The sequence below is a fragment of the Diceros bicornis genome, chromosome 11 (assembly GCF_020826845.1).
Source record: "Diceros bicornis minor isolate mBicDic1 chromosome 11, mDicBic1.mat.cur, whole genome shotgun sequence".
NCBI classification, from domain to species: Eukaryota; Metazoa; Chordata; class Mammalia; order Perissodactyla; family Rhinocerotidae; genus Diceros; species Diceros bicornis.
Genome location: NC_080750.1, coordinates 46,275,933 through 46,290,601, shown reverse-complemented (window position 1 = coordinate 46,290,601; position 14,669 = coordinate 46,275,933). Strand labels below are relative to the sequence as shown.

The window sequence follows — 14,669 nt, the reverse complement described above, 5'->3', positions numbered from 1 at the left end:
GTGATTGCAAATACATTTGATGCTGCTTATTCAAATATGCACGAGATTCACATATTCTGAAAAGAACCAACTTTCTGACTTAATTTAATTAGCATGAAACAGAATTTAAATATGGATGTCTTAAAAATGAACAGTCTGGGGAGCATAAATTATCCAGATACTATAAAATGAAGGAAAAAAACACAACTGGTGAATGAAATTAAAGTAATGAGAAGCAAGACAAAATAACTACATCTCATAATTTTTATCACCTGGATCCTAATGATGGCGGTGAAATTCTGCCATCCTTCCTGGGAAGTTCCAACCTACTCATGCGTGAACAGCAGCAGCATGCCAACCGGCCATCTTTGAGGTTTTGAGCAGAGCTCAATTTTTTTGTATTTCTAGATGACTGTAACTAGTAGAGTGTCAGTTTTTCTTCTAGAAACTAAAAAATTTGATAATAATGATAATAATGGAGTTTGTTAGCAAGTTAGAATGCTTGCATACCATATCGAAAACTTGATTCTAGTTTATTTCTACTGTTGCTACTACTTTACATGTATTGCTTATTTTCTGCTCACCTGGGTTTAGGTCAGTGGTTCTCCAAATCTAGTGTGCATCAGACTGACATGAAGAGCTTATAGACACATTGCTAAGCCACTGGCAGAGTTTCTGATTCAATAGAGCTGGGGTGGGGCCTGAGAATCTGCATTTCTAACAACCTCGTGGATGATGTTGATGAGTTTGGTCCAGAACTACATTTGGAGATCCCCTGGTCTAGATGAATTTTAAAAGAGTTATGTGATTCTGGCACAAGAAGACCAGGAACAGTTTATTTTATTTTATTTTTTTTGTGAGGAAGATCAGCCCTGAGCTAACAATCATGCTAATCCTCCTCTTTTTGCTGAGGAAGACGGGCCCTGAGCTAACATCTATTGCCAATCCTCCTCCTTTTTTTTTTTTTTTCCGCAAAGCCCCAGTAGATAGTTGTATGTCATAGTTGCACATCCTTCTAGTTGCTGTATGTGGGACGCGGCCTTAACACGGCCAGGGAAGCGGTGCGTCGGTGCACGCCCGGGATCCGAACCTGGGCCGCCAGTAGCGGAGCACACGCACTTAACTGCTAAGCGACGGGGCCGGCCCCAAGAACAGTTTAATATAGTATTTGTTACATAGACATGTCTTCATAAAAGTAGATTATGATTTTCCCCATATTTCCAAGACTGGACTTCAGGGTTTTCAAGTGTTGACAATGGTGAATAAAGTTTTAAAATAGCATACTCTTTTTTGTTTAATAAAAATATTTTAATATTAATTGCTTTTCAAATGTCAACTGTATTTTTAATAATTAGTATTAGTTGATTAAACAATATGCTATTCATTTTCATATGCCCATATTGAAGGTATTTATATGCACATATAGCTAGAACTTGAGTTATTCCATTCATGGCCTGAATATTTCATTTTCATAAAAGTTAGTGGGACAAGCAGGGACACACCATTCCCTGCTTGTGTCAGAGATCCCTAGGATGATGGATTAGCAGGACCGTGGGAACAGATTGCTTATACTACCTTGACTCAACTTGCTTCATACTTCCTTTCATCCATACAAACCAAGACTTCCCTGGTTTGGAGTCCAATCAAATGTAAACAGTTTCTGGGATAGAATTAAAAAGATGTGAATGCCAAAGTAACTGCCAAATATAGTAGTCAATAATCTGATCTGCATGGATTTACTAAGTGCCTATTATACGACAAGCATTTTTATACATGTAAGTCACTTAATCCTCATAACAAATTTATTATTCCAATTTCACAAATAAGGAAAATGGGACTTAGCCATAAGAAATGACTTGCCCAAGTATCAGCAGATAGAAAGAGGCAGTTCCAGGGTCTGAGTCTGAAACTTCCGAAGCCTGGTTGAGGAATCTTCCTACAACTCTGTTTCTATTTTAAAAAGAAAGTGAGGAAAAGTTGTTGCTGTTGTTGTGATTATTTTTATAAACTACTGACAATATAATGATTCTATATTAATAAATTTGGAGTGCTAATTGGGAGAAATTGATTCCAACTCAGGATTAAATAGTTCTTTAGGAAATTTTTGTTTTAGCCAATGACAGTGATTAGGAAGCTTTTTGCCTTTTAAAAACTATAAACCCTTTTGCAAAGCTGATAAGTTATGGACACTTTTCTCATTGAAAATGCACCTGTACACAAATACACAACATTTTATAGTTTTTGGAAGATTCACAGACCCCCTGAAGATTGTCTTGAGTCTCAAAGAGTTCACTGACCATAGGATAAAAACCTCCATTTTGGGATACTCAGCTCAAGGGTGAGGTACAGGTGGCAGGAATCTTTTTAGAACTACATGGAAACTAAAAGCAACTGCTTGGATTGTTTCTTTGGAGGTAAAGATGTTAAAATCTTTATAACAAACAGCCTATAAACTTAATAAAGTGAGCTGAATAATAGTTAAGATCTAATTTATGATTATTGTTGTGGACTTGGTTTGAAGGAGAAAAGAATAGAAGACAGGCATGAAATAGAAAGAGAAGTTGAGAGAGCAAAAAAAGGGATGCGGACAGTTAGAGAGGCAGAATGGAAGTGGGGAGACATGAAACGATGAGATGGAAAGAGAGAGAATGGCCCACAGACCCATAGAGAGTGGAAAAATCATGTGGAGGAAGAGAAAGTCAAAGAGGTAGAAAAAGAAGAAACCATTATGGATAGAAACCTTTCTAAGCTGATTTTTGTTCTAATGAAGTATGGTCTTCACAAGAGTTGAGCCCATACTTGTCATCAGAATTCAATTCTAAGTATAAAGAAATAGCCCTTAATGTTTTTCCTAGTGTTACATTCTCTCTATTAAAATTCACCAGGGGGGCTGGTCTGGTGGCCCAGTGGTTAAGTGCGAGTGCTCTGCTTCGGTGGCCTGGGGTTCGCAGGTTCGGATCCTGGGTGCGCACCGATGCACCACTTGTCAAGCCATGCTGTGGCCGCGTCCCATATAAAGGAAGATGGGCACATATGTTAGCCCAGGCCAATCTTCCTCAGCAAAAGGAGGAGGATTGGTTTCGGATGTTAGCTTAGGGCTAATCTTCCTCAGCAAAAAAGAAGAGGATTGATATTGGATGCTGGCTCAGGGCTGATCTTCCTCATAAAAAAAAAAAAAAACTCACCAGGATTCAGAGTAATGAATATAATTAAGGGCCAAATATACCAACCTACATAATTTATCTCCTGCCAAAATAAACTATAGTTACATTTTCAGGAGATGTGGGAAAGCTTACCCACCTCCCAGAATCAATAGGATGCACACACACACCTACTTACACATACATATAACTACAAAATCAAGAGTGTAGAAAAATATCATTCCTTCAAATATCAGCTGCTGTTTCAGTAAGATAAGTAAATAGATACATCATGGTTGCTCCTAGAAATATTTAAATTGTTTAACAGATAGGACTTCCTAAAATCATGTAGCGACTCTGAGTCACTGAGATTTAATATTAGCTTTTATGGGAAAAGCAAATGTAATACCAACTGTGGTAGAATTTGCAAAAGTGACTGCAGTCTGCCCTCCCTCTATCCACGTCCCTTGCGGTCTGACTTAGCAGCTCCTCTCAGTAGGAGGAGGGGTCGATTTCACCTCTTGAAACAGGGCTGGTCTTGTGATTTCCTTTGACAAGGATGTGGTGGAAATGGCAGTGTGCCACTTCTGACCCCATGCTTCAAGAGGCCTTGCACACTTCCACTTTGCTCCCAGGTGCCCTGTCTCTACCGTGAGAACAAGCCTGGCTTAGCCTGCTGGAGGACCTGACTTGAGTCACCCCAGCTGTCTCAGTCAAGGTTCCAGGCACAATGACAAGGCTGATCCACAGATGCCTGCAGATGCATGAGAAAGTCCAACTGTGACCAGAAGAACTGTGCAGCTGATCTCAGCTGAGCCCAGCCTGATTGCTGACCCACAGAATCTGAGCTAAATAAATGGTTACTTCTTAAGCCACTAAGTTTGAATATAGCTACAGCTGACTGATATGCCAGTAAACATTTATTGGGTGCTAAGTATATGTCAGATCCTCTGCTAAGCATCTTAGATACATTATCTCATTGAATCCTCTTAACAACCCATGGACGCAGATACTCTTTTTATCCACAGTTCACAGAAAAGAAAACAGCTATTTTTACCTCCTCATAGCTAGGGGAGGGTAAAAATTTATGCCCAGGTCTCCCAAGCCTGACCTCTAAACTCCAGTGCTGTACTGCCTCCATCTGAATTTGCTGGTTGGTGAATCCTAAGAAACTTGTACAACTTTCAGGGTTATTACTTTAAGAAATGTTAATTGGTCTCTTTAACCTTAGCACCAAGGCAAGAGTTCACAAACCTTGTTCTCTGAGAAACTACTTTTGGTGGTGAATTTGCCGCTCCTACCAGCTTCCTTCTTGCTTCCCACCACCATGTCCCTTGGTGAGGCGCTCTCACGTCACTCTCCCTGTCCAAAATGGCTGGTGGGTTGAGGGGAAAGTGGTTGGCAGTGGGCGGAATACTTTTATCTTAGTCAAAAAAATTCCATGTAGTATCCAGTTATTTTAACAAGATGGTATATATTTTTTGGAAGAAGAAAATACGTATGTATAGCCATCAAAATCAAAGGTAATTGTGGCGTAAGCTCACCAGTTTAGATAGCGTGCTTAGTGTCGAGTTACCGCCACCACCTAGAGACAACGTTCCAAACTGCGAGGTTTAACTCCTTCAAGGGGGTGCCTTAAAAAGTCTGTAATGCTTGAAAGAGGCATAACAGCAAGGTCTCTTCAGTGTTATCAGTTATTTCTGCAACACTTAGAATTGTTGCATATGTCTTTGTCCTCCAAAAATAGGACCTCGTTCCCCCATGAGTGAGAAATCTCATTATTTTACATTATTAACCAAAGCTCATTTTTTCCAGTGAGTCAGATCCAGCCAATTCAAGTTCTTTTATAAATCCGTGTTTTTGATGCTTTGGAAATTTGAACAAAATCCTAACTGAAAGCCAAGTTTTCCCAGATATTCTAACTGGACAGAAGCCCTACTTGTCGGCTTTATAAAGTCATAAATATGGTTGTGGGTTATATAATAGGTAAGCCGGACTTACTGCTTTTTTCCTCTTTTAAGTTTCATTTTTCCTTCATAACTGTAGTAAGCAAAAAATAAGAAAGCAACAGCAGCTAACAAATGTTACCTGCTGTATGCCTTTGCATTTAATCTTCTCAAACTCTCTTAGTGGAGGTGCAATTTTCAAACCCTTTTACAACAGGAGGAAACTGAGGCAAAGAGAGGTTAGGAAGCACTCTTAAGTTTACATAATTGGTTATTGTTGTAGTCAAACCAGGCAGTCTGCTTCAGAGCCCACACTCTCAATTTCTGCACCTTTCTGCCTCTACGACATTAACTGGGCAGGTTTGCGGGTTAAAAAACTTACTACGCGCACAATCACTACTTTCCTGAAATATTGGCTGTGATACTAATACACAGAAAAGAATGAGTATTTTAAGCTAACAAAATAAATGTAAGATTTCCTTCAGCGACATTATACTCTGTATTTCACTTAGTTTCCTCTTCTCCCCTTCCTCTTTCGGATACCAGAGGTCTCGGTGGCTTCACCTTCAGTCCGTGTGCCTCTGGTTCTCGCTGTGACTACAGGCGCTGCACTCACCGCAGTTGTCCTCATCCGCCCGGTTCCCACAGTCGTCCACACCGTTACAGTGAAGAAACTGAGGCAAGCACTTGGTCATGTTCCCACAGGGGAAGTAGCCGAGGGAGCACTTGACATCCTGCCCACTCCCGTGAGCAACTGTGATGAAGGAAGGAGAGAAGGTTAATACAAAGCCTCTGCAAAAAGTGGTCTCCCCCAGTATTCTACAACCATTTGGTCCTCTCATTCTGGCGTGTACAGCCCTCCGTATGGCAGCCTCACCTTACTTACTAGACGGATGCCAACTATTTTCCAAGAACCTCTACTGCAATAGGATGTTCTTTTCCACTTCCTTGGAAGGTGCCAGGATTCTCCTCTCTTTGCCTTTTCTCATGCTGTTTCCCACCCAGAATGTCTTCCCCATCCCTCTTTTTCTATGAAATGCCTGCCTATACTTTACAGTTTAGCTCAATTCCCCTCTTCTTTTCTAAACATTTTTCAGTCACTCTTTTTTTGTGTGTGTGTGTGTGTGTGAGGAAGATTAGCCCTGAGCTAACATCTGATGCGAATGCTCCTCTTTTTGCTGAGGAAGATTGGCCCTGAGCTAACATCCGTGCCCATCTTCCTCTACTTTATATGGGACGCTGCCACAGCATGGCTTGACAAGTGGTGCATCGGTCTGTGCCTGGGATCCGAACTGGTGAACCCCAGGCCGCCAAAGCGGAGTTCTTGAATTTAACTGCTACGCCACCCCGCCTGCCCCTCAGCCAATCATTTTAAAATCAGGAATTTATTGCATTCTTACTATTGGCTCAGAATCAAGGCTGGTCTGGTACTAGAGGAGGATGAAGACATAGAGGATATCAGGAGAGCATTTGCCACGTGCTTGTTCATATATTGGATCATTCCTAAGTGTGAGGCCCTGTGCAAGATATTGTGCATACAGCATTGAATGAAACAGAGTTCGTGCCCTTTTCAGATTGGCTTCTTTCACTTAGTAACATGGAGGAAGTGACAGTTCCTCTATGTCTTTTCATGGTTTAATAACTCATGTATTTTTAGTGCTGAATAATATTGCATTGTCTGAATGTACTACAGTTTGTTTATCCATTCACCTACTGAGAGACGTCTTACTTGCATCCAAGTTTTGGTAATTATGAATAAAGCTGCTATCAACATCCATGTGCAGGTTTTTGGGTGGACATAAATTAACTATGTTATTTTAAAATCTCAGATTTATATAATTTAAAAGATTATTGTAGACTCCAAGTATAATTCTGTTGCTTATTATCCTTAACCAAGTTTGTACATCTTTGAAACTTTCTAGGATAATTGTCAGTTATAAAGAAATAAAAAGAGAATAATTTGAGCAGTCAATAAAGCTTATTATGTATGTAAATATGTATTTTTGATCTGTCATCAAAACATAAAAAGAATAAAAGTGACTATTTCCTTTGTAAGATACAATGGGACATTTTAATAACAGGGCAAGTGACATTCTCATAGAGAAGCAATCCATCTATGTCAGGTTTTGCCTCTACTTAGTTGTTTCAGAGCACATAATTTGATGAAGGAAATAGTCAAATCTGTGTAATAATGAGCGATTCCAAACTCAAAGTTGAAAATACAGTATAAAGAATGTCTTCCCCCTCTGAACCATTTGAGAGTAAGTTCTTGACCAGATGTTCCATCACCCCTAAAAACTTTGGTGTATGTTTCCTATTTAAACAAGGACAGGTTCCTATATAACCACACTAGAACCATTGAAGTCAGGAAATTAACATTGATACTTTACTACCATTTAAACCTCAGAATCCATTCGTGTCACTTATTGCCCCCAAAATGTCCGTAGTAAAAGGATCACAATCCTTTTAGTTCATAATCACTCCTTGCATTTAATTGTCACATTTCTTTAGTTTCTTTTGATCTGGAGTAGTTTCTCAGTCTTTCCCTGTCTTTCATGACCTTGACACTTTCGAAAATTGCAGATTAATTATTCTGTAGAACGTTCCTGAATTCGAGTTGCCTGATGTTTCATCATAATTAAATTTAGGTTGTGCACCTTTCAGAGAAGTGATGCTCATTTCAACCTGTCAGGTAGTGCAAGATTTTTGTTTTTTCTATTACTGATGATGATCACTTCGGCCACTTGATTAAGGTGATGTCCCCCCAAACTTCTCCACTGTAAAGTTTGCCTTTGTAATTAATAAGCATTTTGTACAGCACTTTGAAACTATGTATAAATCCCTTCACTCATCAAAATTTCAATTGATTCATTTATTTCTATCAGATAGACTTATAGTTTCCTGCTTTACTCGATGTGTTACAATCCATTAATTACTATAATTCATTTTGATGTACAAATTGTCCAAGATTCGGCCAATGGGAATTCCTTCAACCTAGCTTTGGTGTCCTTTTGACATTTACCCATTCTTTGAGCACTTCCTTGCTCTCTGGGACAAAAAGATGTTTCAAGATCTTCTTGTACTTGCCCTATCGTAGCCCTGGAATCAGTCATTTCTCTAAGGAGCTCTGGTTCCTTTTAAGATAGAATAATATTTAGAAGCCATGATGTAGACTCTGGGTATGCTCATTGATCCTGGAGTATCACTGTTACCAGCCCCTCTCAGCGGACAGGCTAGGAAATATATGTATAGTTATTCATATACACACACATTTACTTCTATATTTCTCTATATATCTTTGGATAAGAAAACCATGATTTCATTTCCAATTCCTAACCAACACTACAAGCTTCAGTCCAGTTTTCTCCCTTTACATATATGAACTCCCTTCTCTCACAAGGAGAAACTGGCTTTCTATTATCTTTAATATAGTTGTTATTTTGACAAATCCTCTTCCCACATGGATGCCCTCCTCAACCCCATTCAGCTCTGACTCCCTATCATGGGCATCTTTCCTACGTGAGTACTCTCCTTGCCCTGTTTGGAATCTGATACACAGTGCCAGGCACCAGCTCCCTCTGTAGACACTCGTATCACCCCATTGGGCTCCAGAATTCCTCTCTGGGCTACCACAGCTCCTCTATCACCCCCAGCACAGATGAATACCTTTCTCTGATTCACCAAATGGCTTCTGGACCCAATCATTCAGGAACAGAAGTGGTAGAGAAAGGGGCCAATAAGTGATGTTTATAGGCACATTTTGGAGAAGTGGAAGGGGGTTAGAATACGCCATCCCAGAATACGCCAATTTGGCATAAAGATTATTTTGAGCTGAAGGCAATGGAAAAAAAGCAAACATAGGAAGAGATCTCTGCCCACTCCCTATCAGCCTAAAAGCAGGGCATAGAGATTTCCCTTTCCCTGCTCTCTCCCATACCAGGAGGAGAGCAATGCTTATCGCTGGAGATGGAAAGTCAGCAAGAAGATGAGTTTGCACAAACAAACCTTACTAAAGTAACACTTTTCTTCCATTGGTTTCTACATATATTACATTCCCACAATCTGCCACCCTAGAAGCCCCCCCTTCCTTTGTCTAGTCAATTCTCCACAGTCTGTCACCCTTTGTTAAAATGGTATATAAGCCCTCAAGTCTAAGGACTTCTGTGAGTTTTCGCTTTTTTTCTGTGGAGCCTCAATGTATGTAGAATTTAAAATATTAACATCAATAAAATTTATAAACTTTTTTCCTGTTAGTCTGTCTTTGTCAGTTCAATTTGCAGGTCCTTGTCATAGAATATAAGAGGATAGAGGGAAATCTTTCCTTCCTTACAAAGTCAAAAGCAAAACCTAAAGAAGTGGAAGTTTTTTTTTTTCCTTTATACTATGGTTTGTCATGGAACCATGTCTTTAAGAACGGCAATAAATCATATTGTAATAGCAATAATAAATAGAAAAAATGATATCGAGTATCTCTGGAAGAGTATGCCCACAGAGTTATAGAATAGTTCATAGTGGAGCAAGTAAACATGCTATAGGCATGTAACCCAGCTATCCTGCTGCCCCTGAGTGCTGTTTCTGTCCCGTGCTATTCTAAACATTTCAGTGGTTGACAATTTCAAAGGAGTGAGATAAAAGAGAGTTTGTATTTCAATGTGAATTATCTTAACTATCCTCTTTAGATGGAACTTTTCATAAAGTCTCTGAGGCTTGAGCGCTAATAGGGATTCACCTTTTCCACCTCTGAGTAGCTTCCAGGCTCCCTGGCTGCAGCCTTCTTAGGGTTTGGATCTCCTATAACCCCTATATCTCTTAGATCTTTCTCATGCAGAGTAACTCAGAGTAGCTTAGCCTTCTTCCAAACATGTATAGCCATACCTAGGAGCCCACATCTCCTTATAAGGCAGTAGAGATTATAAAGAACAGCTAAGAAATACCCCCCGCACTCTGTAAGCTTCCAAAGGATCACTATGTGTGGCACTGTTAGGATATGGAATGGAATACAAAAAAGTATTGACAAGACTTTCACATGTTGAAGTATATGGGGCAACTTCTGGTTCAAAACTGATTTGGCTTGAACTAGAGAAGCCTGACTTACGGTCTGTCGAACATGCATTGCACATCTGCTTTAATCATTAAAGAATGCACTCTCTTAAGATAAGAATGCATAATTCCCCTCCTACACGCTATTGGTAATGCCCCATTGGTAATGCCTTATTGGTAAAGCCCATATTAGTTCCTTTCTCGACATCAGGGTCATGTTGATCTGCTAATTTGCAACTGAATACCTTTTTGAAACTTTGATGAATGAGTATCCTGGGCATGTTTAATGTATGTTCTTTGTTCTAAAAAGGTATAAAGGTATAAGACTGCATGGAACACCATGCTTCTCCAGAATGCTTTCTTCCTTTGTGGAAAAGACCTTCCTGGGTTATAATCTTCACCCTGGCTCAAGTAAAACTCACGTTATCTCTCATATCTATAGAATGGTTATTGGTTATTTTGGGTTGACAGAGTTGTTATTGAAATTAATTTTTTTTTGTGGCAAAATGTACGTAACATAAAATTTACCATTTTAACCCTTTTGGAGTATATACTTTAGTGGCATTAAGTACATTCACATTGTTGTGCAGCCATCACCACTACCCATCTCCAGAACTTATCCATCATCTCAAACTGAAAAAAATGGTTATATGCTATGAAGTTGGTGGCAATGCCTTAACCATGTACGTGTTGTGCAGACCTGAGGGCCTCTTCCATCCTTGGCAAGGGAAGTGATAACCTTCACTCCTTTCATACAACACTAGAAAAACTTCTTGAATTACACAATCCCTAAATTATTTCTCTGGATCCAAAGCTGCCCTTGTTATTGCTACTTCACTTTAAAAGATGTATTCATACATTAAATAAACAGGAGAATAGGTGTTCTCATATGACTTCCTTACTGCACAAGTTCTATTTTGTTGAGTCTTTATAGTTCCTCCACCTAAAAAAATTCTATTTTATTGTAGTAAGAACACTTAACATGAGCTCTACCCTCTTAAAAAAATTTTTTTGTGTGTATGTGAGCAAGATTAGCCATGAGCTAACATCTGTTGACAATCTTCCTCTTTTGCCAAGGAAGATTGGCCTTGAGCTAATATCCATGCCCATCTTCTTCTACTTTATATGAGGCACGCCTGCCACAGCATGGCTTGATAAGCAGTGTGTAGGTTCGTGCCCGGGATCCGAAACTGTGAACCCCGGGCTGCTGAAGCAGAGCATGCGAACTTAACCACTACGCCACCAGGCCAGCCCTGTTAACAAATTTTTAAGTGTACCATATAGTATTGTTATCTATAGGCACAATGTTGTATAGCAGATCTCTAGAACTTATTCATCTTCCACAACTGAAACTTATTTATACCTGTTGATTAGCAACTCCTCATTTCCCCCTGCCCCCAGCCCCCGGGCAACCACTATTCTATTCTCTATTTCTATGAGTCTGACTGTTTTAGATACTTCATATAAATGGAATCATACAGTATTGTCCTCTGTGATTGGCTTATTTCACTTAGCATAATGTCCTCAAGATTCATCCGTGTTATCGCATATGGCAGGATTTCCTCCCCAAAAAGGTATTATTAATTGAATGTGAGGGATCCCTAGTTGCGTTGGATAAGATCCTTTAGGTGTGGTTGAAATGTCAACTTTTGAATAGCTTTGTACTTGAATTGGCACACCTATGGACCTATAAAGCCTGCAAATCGGATAAACCAATAACAAAATTGGTAAGACCGGAGCCCTGGCTTCCTCAGAGCACTGAATCTTGATAATTTAGTAACTGTATTTGGTAAGTAAGGTCGGAACAGAGTGTGCAGTGCTGAGAAAAATGTGTCATTGTTTACTGAGCAACCAGTATGTAGTGCTTAACAACATCTGGGAGACTCCCATGTTCTGATGCAGAATTCTGAGTAACTATATATTACACACTGGGAGTTGAAAATCTGTTACATAACCAAGAATGACAAGATGGACGAAGAAGAAGAATCTAAGCCCATGAAGTTTCTGTTTGTTCTTTGCATGCGTCCTTAGTGTGTCTCCAGGGTTGTGAGTCCAGACACAGTCAGAACAAAAGCAGGAGATACTCAAAATTCATTAAAATATTTACAAGGATTGTGGCCCTGTCAAATGGAAGGAATAGGAAAAGAATAAGAACTGAATGCGACAGTGAAGAGATTAGTGCAGGAAGTCGGCCACAACTCCACTGGGGCACAGAACTCTGCCTGCTTGAATTAGGCCGTAAAATGAAAGAAGTTATGGATAAAAGAGGCAGTGATACGACAGGAAAAACTGTGAAAGACTTAGAAGTGGGCAAAAAAAGATAAAGATCGCTCTGCCAGACTGTTTCCACCTTACTTGTCCCTGAGCTATTTTACGATGCTGTAAGTTGTAGAAAATTTATAGTGACGCAAATGATTTTTGCCCATAGAAGTGTAGATTGTGTGTGACAGATAGAAATGCAAATTTCGAGAGGCATTGATTATTGGATCTTGGCCATTTTTGCATACTATTAAGCAAATTTATTTCAGCATTTCTATTAGCCTATCTATATGTGTGTGTGTGTGTGTGTGTGTGTGTGTTTCGAATTCCCCTTTGAATTGGTTGTACTCTCTTACTGGTTCTCTCTTTAGTAAAAGAGTTCAAGTCTTTAAAACATTTTCATTTTATATTTGTGTGAGTCAGAATTTTACCCCCTCCTCCCTCTACTTCTCCTTCTCCTTCTTCTATTTCTTTTTAAAGTATGGTTTAACAGGTGTGGGGACCCATTTGGAACCCCAGAATTGATATGAAGATTATTTTAAGCTGAAGACATTTGAGAATCAACAGATGCAGAAAGAAGCCTTCTTGGATCTTGCCCTATCTGACTAAAAGCAGAAACTTCTAGGAAATGAGGCTGCCATAAATTCCCTTGTTGGGAAGAATCTACTCCCAGGAAAGATACCAAGAGTTAACCTACCATAAATCCCCTCTCTGGGGAAGTTTCATGGCCAAGAACAAGAGGGAAAGATCACTTGCATCTGCATAAACAAGCATCATCACAAACTTTCTTGTCTCACCTTTGTGCTCCTAAAAACCCATTTATCTTTTGTAAAGAAACGTATTTGTTCTTCCCCTTCCCTTTTCCCTACTAAGTCCGGTATATAAGCCTCTAACCTTAACCATTTAGAAAGATAGCTTCTTTGTTAGTCCGGTTGGTAGGCATACAAACAAATTTTTCCTTTGTTAATCTGCCCTTTGTCAGTTTAATTTACAGGCCCCCAGGGACAGAACCTAAGAGGGCAGAGGGAAAGTTTTTCTTTTCCTACATAGGTCTAACTTGAACACAGGGGATGTGGACTTTCAGACCAACTGCCACTGAAAGGTGTGCACGTGGAGTTCCCTACTGTTAGAGCTTCCGGTAGAATCATCCTGGACACAAGAAACTCCAGATACTATCTTGTAGTAAAAAATTGTTGGCTCAAAAGTAACTTCAGCTTGTTTGAGACAAAACCTCTGTTCATCTGGTATGGTAAAATTCTCCCCTTAATGGATAGATGTTTTTTCAACCATGATAGATTTTAGAATTAAATATAGAGGTAATGAAATTAATAAAATGTACAGTACTGGTACTGTATCTTAATGTAGGAATAATCTGTACTTATGGAATTTAAAGTGTTTTTAATGTTTAAGAGAATTAGGCAATTAAAGAATGATATTAACTAATTTCAATTTAAAATAGATAGCTGAGTTTAAACTTGTGATTTTATGTTATCAGAAAATTTGACTAAGTCAATAAGCAGCATTGGAATATTTAAGAGAACTTGACATTTACTATATTTAAAATATATTTTATTGGATTTTTCTAGAGTTTTTAACCAAAAAACTTAAGTTTTTTTTTTTTTTTTTTTTTTTTTTTTTTGTGAGGAGGTCAGCCCTGAGCTAACATCCGCCAATCCTCCTCTTTTTTTGCTGAGGAAGACGGCCCTGGGCTAACATCGGTGCCCATCTTCCTCCACTTTATATGGGACGCCGCCACAGCATGGCTTACCAAGCAGTACTTCGGTGCGCGCCCGGGATCCGAACCAGCGAACCCCGGGCCGCCGCAGCGGAGCGCGCGCACTTAACTGCTTGCGCCACCGGGCCGGCCCCCAAAAAACTTAAGTTTTTAAGTAAAAAAAATTTAAAATAAAATTCAATCATTACATTTAAAATGCTTTTAAAATAGTTCAGTATATTTAACTATCTTGGCCTTGAATGAGATTGATTGTTGAAAGTTCAGTTTTTTCAACTTGAGTTAAATATTAATAAAGTAAAAAGTGAAGGTGATTGGTTTTATTTTACAAGATTCATAAACAGAATAATAAGGTCTGTAAGTTGAAGTTAAAAGCTTAAGGAAAATTAGGTTTTTGAATTTGTTACTATAAGAAACTACTATTAATTTAAAACCCAAGTATGGTAGACACTATTAGTTTGCTGATTTAACAGTAATTCTCAAAACCCTTCTCTCTTGCTGCCCTTCTACTATAGAGGTTGGAAAAGCAAAATTCTTTCTTTCCCAGCTCCCTTATTTCTAGGTGGCTACGAG

General features: G+C 39.1%; 1 protein-coding gene and 1 non-coding gene across 2 annotated transcripts in view; both read right to left on the bottom strand.

Moving 5' to 3' along the window:
- RXFP1 (relaxin family peptide receptor 1) overlaps positions 1-14,669 on the bottom strand; it is a 91,600-nt gene that overhangs the window by 54,045 nt on the left and 22,886 nt on the right. Inside the window, exon 3 of the mRNA XM_058549819.1 lies at positions 5,682-5,819. Within this exon, the coding sequence (XP_058405802.1) occupies positions 5,682-5,819 (138 nt within the window). The remainder of the gene's footprint in view (positions 1-5,681; positions 5,820-14,669) is intronic.
- LOC131411646 (U6atac minor spliceosomal RNA) lies at positions 10,740-10,866 on the bottom strand. The gene has a single exon (XR_009221627.1). It is a non-coding gene; the product is annotated as a U6atac minor spliceosomal RNA (small nuclear RNA).